The sequence below is a fragment of the Elephantulus edwardii genome, unplaced genomic scaffold, assembly GCF_000299155.1.
Source record: "Elephantulus edwardii isolate Elephantulus edwardi_28Jun2011 unplaced genomic scaffold, EleEdw1.0 scaffold00008, whole genome shotgun sequence".
NCBI lineage: Eukaryota > Metazoa > Chordata > Mammalia > Macroscelidea > Macroscelididae > Elephantulus > Elephantulus edwardii.
This window is the reverse complement of record NW_006399758.1, coordinates 246800-249965: the sequence shown is the minus strand read 5'-3', so window position 1 is coordinate 249965 and position 3166 is coordinate 246800. Positions and strand designations below refer to the sequence as shown.

General features: G+C 38.2%; 1 protein-coding gene across 2 annotated transcripts in view; it reads right to left on the bottom strand.

Annotated features, from left to right (window-relative positions):
• Nucleotides 1-3166, bottom strand: part of LOC102847508 (DNA-dependent protein kinase catalytic subunit-like) — a 309905-nt gene that overhangs the window by 115150 nt on the left and 191589 nt on the right. For both annotated transcript variants that reach the window (XM_006880417.1, XM_006880418.1), the window contains exons 48-49: nt 2766-2903; nt 2362-2481 (exon numbers count right to left, since the gene is read on the bottom strand). In XM_006880417.1, coding sequence (XP_006880479.1) covers nt 2362-2481; nt 2766-2903 — 258 coding nt within the window. The remainder of the gene's footprint in view (nt 1-2361; nt 2482-2765; nt 2904-3166) is intronic.

Below are 3166 nucleotides of genomic sequence, written 5' to 3'. Positions count from 1 at the left end.
CCCATTCTACAACAGTGGCATCATGTAATATTTGTCCTTTTGTGACTGGGATATTTCACTCAGCATAATGTTCTCCAGAGTCAACCATTTTGAATAGTATTGCATGAGTTCCTTGTTTTTTAATGCAGCATAGTATTCCATTGTGCGAATATACCACAGCTTCTCTAGCCATTTGCTTGTTGACTTTCACTCATAGGGTTGCTATGGGTCACTATGACTTTATGGCACTTAAAAATAACAAGAAGTATGAGATTAAACTAATTTTTCTGATGATGAAGTTGAGATCTTGTAAATTCCCAAACTGGACAAGTTCATACAGTCTCACTATCATATCAGAAAACATCTTGAATTCAATTCAATTGACTCCATGACTAGAGTTAAAATAATTCTTCTGTTAAAATTATTTGGTCTTTGTTTCTCTTTAGTAAAAGGATTTATTTTTACTAAAACAAAAATAAATAAAAAGAATATTTTTTTTAAAAAAAGAGAAGGTGAAGTTATGCAAAATGAAGACATAAGACAAAGGGAGGACAAACACAACTCATGTTGTCCTAATTTCTTTCTCTATTACAAAAGCCATTTTGTTAAAGATTTCGTGACCCTAACATCCCTAAAATCTAAAACGCACCTAGATTACATTACATTGATTTATTTAAGAAATCACAAGACAAAGGCATTTGACTAACAATAAAATTTCAAAATATTCACTTTCATGAAGTTGAGTTCAAGGCTGTAAATTGTTACAGAAGCAGGATGCCTCATTTTTCTCCCTTGGACAGGGCTTGAACCTTCTGTTATTACTTGAATGCTTTAACCTCTGTAGCAATGTTTGTTGTTATATACTGTTGAGTGGGAACTGGTTCATACCTGACCTTCTTTTTTTTCAGAGGCAGTAAAGGGCACAGAATATTTCCCATCTTTCACCCACATAGCAGTTGGTGGAGATGAACTGTACATTTCTGGGATGGCAGCATAGCTACCAGAGCATGCTGTACCAACCAGCATTCCTTTATGATGCCAAAGGACAGAACAAAATACAATTCAAGCTAACCATCATTTTAACCTTTATCATCTTTGTTTTCCACATTATGTTTTTTCATGGATTTCTCATCTATTCTTATATGACAAATCTGTGGTCTCAAATCTTTTTTGTTCATACACCTTATCAGGGGAAGTAATATGCATGCTCTCCTTAGGTAATCCACTTCCTAAATAACATGCCTCTGAAAATTCTATGAACTTTGATAAATGTTGATAGTTGTGGAGGGGCTTCAGGCCTTTTGTCCATGGGGGTGCTATGAGTTGTGCTTGACTAGAAGGTAATCAACAAACAACAACAACACAAATTCAAAACTTGAAATTATAAAAGTAAATGCAAATAAAAGTTCTAATTTCTTCCTGCATAGACCATGAATTATCGAAACTACTCCTTTAGAATCTCTGCAAATGACCCCTGAAAAATCCCTGTGTTCCCAAAGAGTTCAGGTTTTCTGGCAATCCTGTCCCAGATCCACCTATAAAAATAACTAAAAATATTAAGAAACTAGCACCTATTGGAACATAATCTAAAAAAAATCAAGCAAGAATGCGGAAATCAAGCCCTAAGGTGTGGATCATACTTACCTGTCATCCTGTCATCCTGTTTACTTGCCTACAGCCTCAACTCAATCTCTAAGCTCATCTAATTTCCAGCCTTCGGCCCATCTTCAGTGCTGCGTAGGCCGTTCTATCATGCAGAGTTGGCCTAACACCAGTGACACACTCCCTACAACTGTGAGGACAATCCCTTCTGTGGTCCTGGAGAATGAGCAGCTATAGTGGGAAGACCTAGGGCAGGCTCTGCCTATCTGAGGGACACAGGGAGCTGCTCTGATCACTGCAACTCCACTGTGATGGAGCATTTCATCTACTTCACAGTCAGTTCAAGGAAGTTCTAAGAAGTCAGCCCAATGTCACTGGTGCACAATAGTCTTACCTGTCCTGGTCATCCATGTGGATAAGTCCAGGAACTATCAGAGCCAGCTTTTTTCATGGTGTCACAATGATATTTTTACCAACTTCTTTTACTACTTGAACAAAGAAAGCCGGCATCCACAAGTAAACAAAACATGTTCTTTATAGAACATTTCCAACTCAATACTCATTAATTTACACAGAGTGCCTCCTCTCTTTGTCTTGGACTTGGAATTGACACCTTCACAGAGATAACTTGAAAAAGATAAATAAATGGAGGTGGCTAATCTATTTAGAGAACAAAAATGCCATGCCCAGTATCTGTATGTCTTCTTTCATCATGGTCTATTAATTCCATATACACATATTAACTACAAAGAGTTTTGAGAGAAATATAAAATTGCTTACTTCTTCTGCATTAATAACAAGTTTGGCTAAGAAGAGGCGGATATTTAATGGTACTGATGGATTTGCTAATTTGTCATGAAGAAATTTCATCCAAAGAGGAAGACTGCTTGGCACAGAACCCTGAAATAAAACATTAAAAAGTATTTCAAAATAATAGTCTTAGTAAAATATTATTATTACTAAAAGCAGGCCTACTAAATTAGTCAAACAACGTCCTATTTTGAAATGATGGGACAGTTACAGTAGAGTAAGATGAAAATAATGCAAAATTGCTTATTCAACATGGAATTTGGTTTAGTCTTCAAACTCAAAGCTCATCTTAAAAGGAAGGGAGAAGGAAAGGGGAGGGAAAAGAAATCTCATCTCAATAGGAACACATGTAGGCAGGTGAGGAGGGACAGCACCTTGTCTACTCTCGGGGTAATCTGGCTCCTCTGCATGTGCTTGAGCAGGGCTGTCAGGGAGGCCATGCACTCATGCTGGTTGAGCTCATCCATCTCCAGCTCCACAAACTCACCTCGGCCCAGAGGCTCCTGATGCTCCTACCCAGAGAAGAGAGCACAGTGATGAGCAGCATGCTGCTTAGAGCTCAGGGTGATTCACAGCAACACTTTAAGAAACAGCCAAAAGAACTATGAGATACCATCTCACCCCAGTCAGAATTGCAAAATTTCACAGAACAGCAAGCAACAAATGCTGGCGAGGTTGTGGAGAAACTGGAACCCTTATTCACTGTTGGTGAGAGTGTAAAATGGTGCAACCACTGTGGAAGGCGGTATGGCGCTTTCTCAAAAAGTTGCAAATA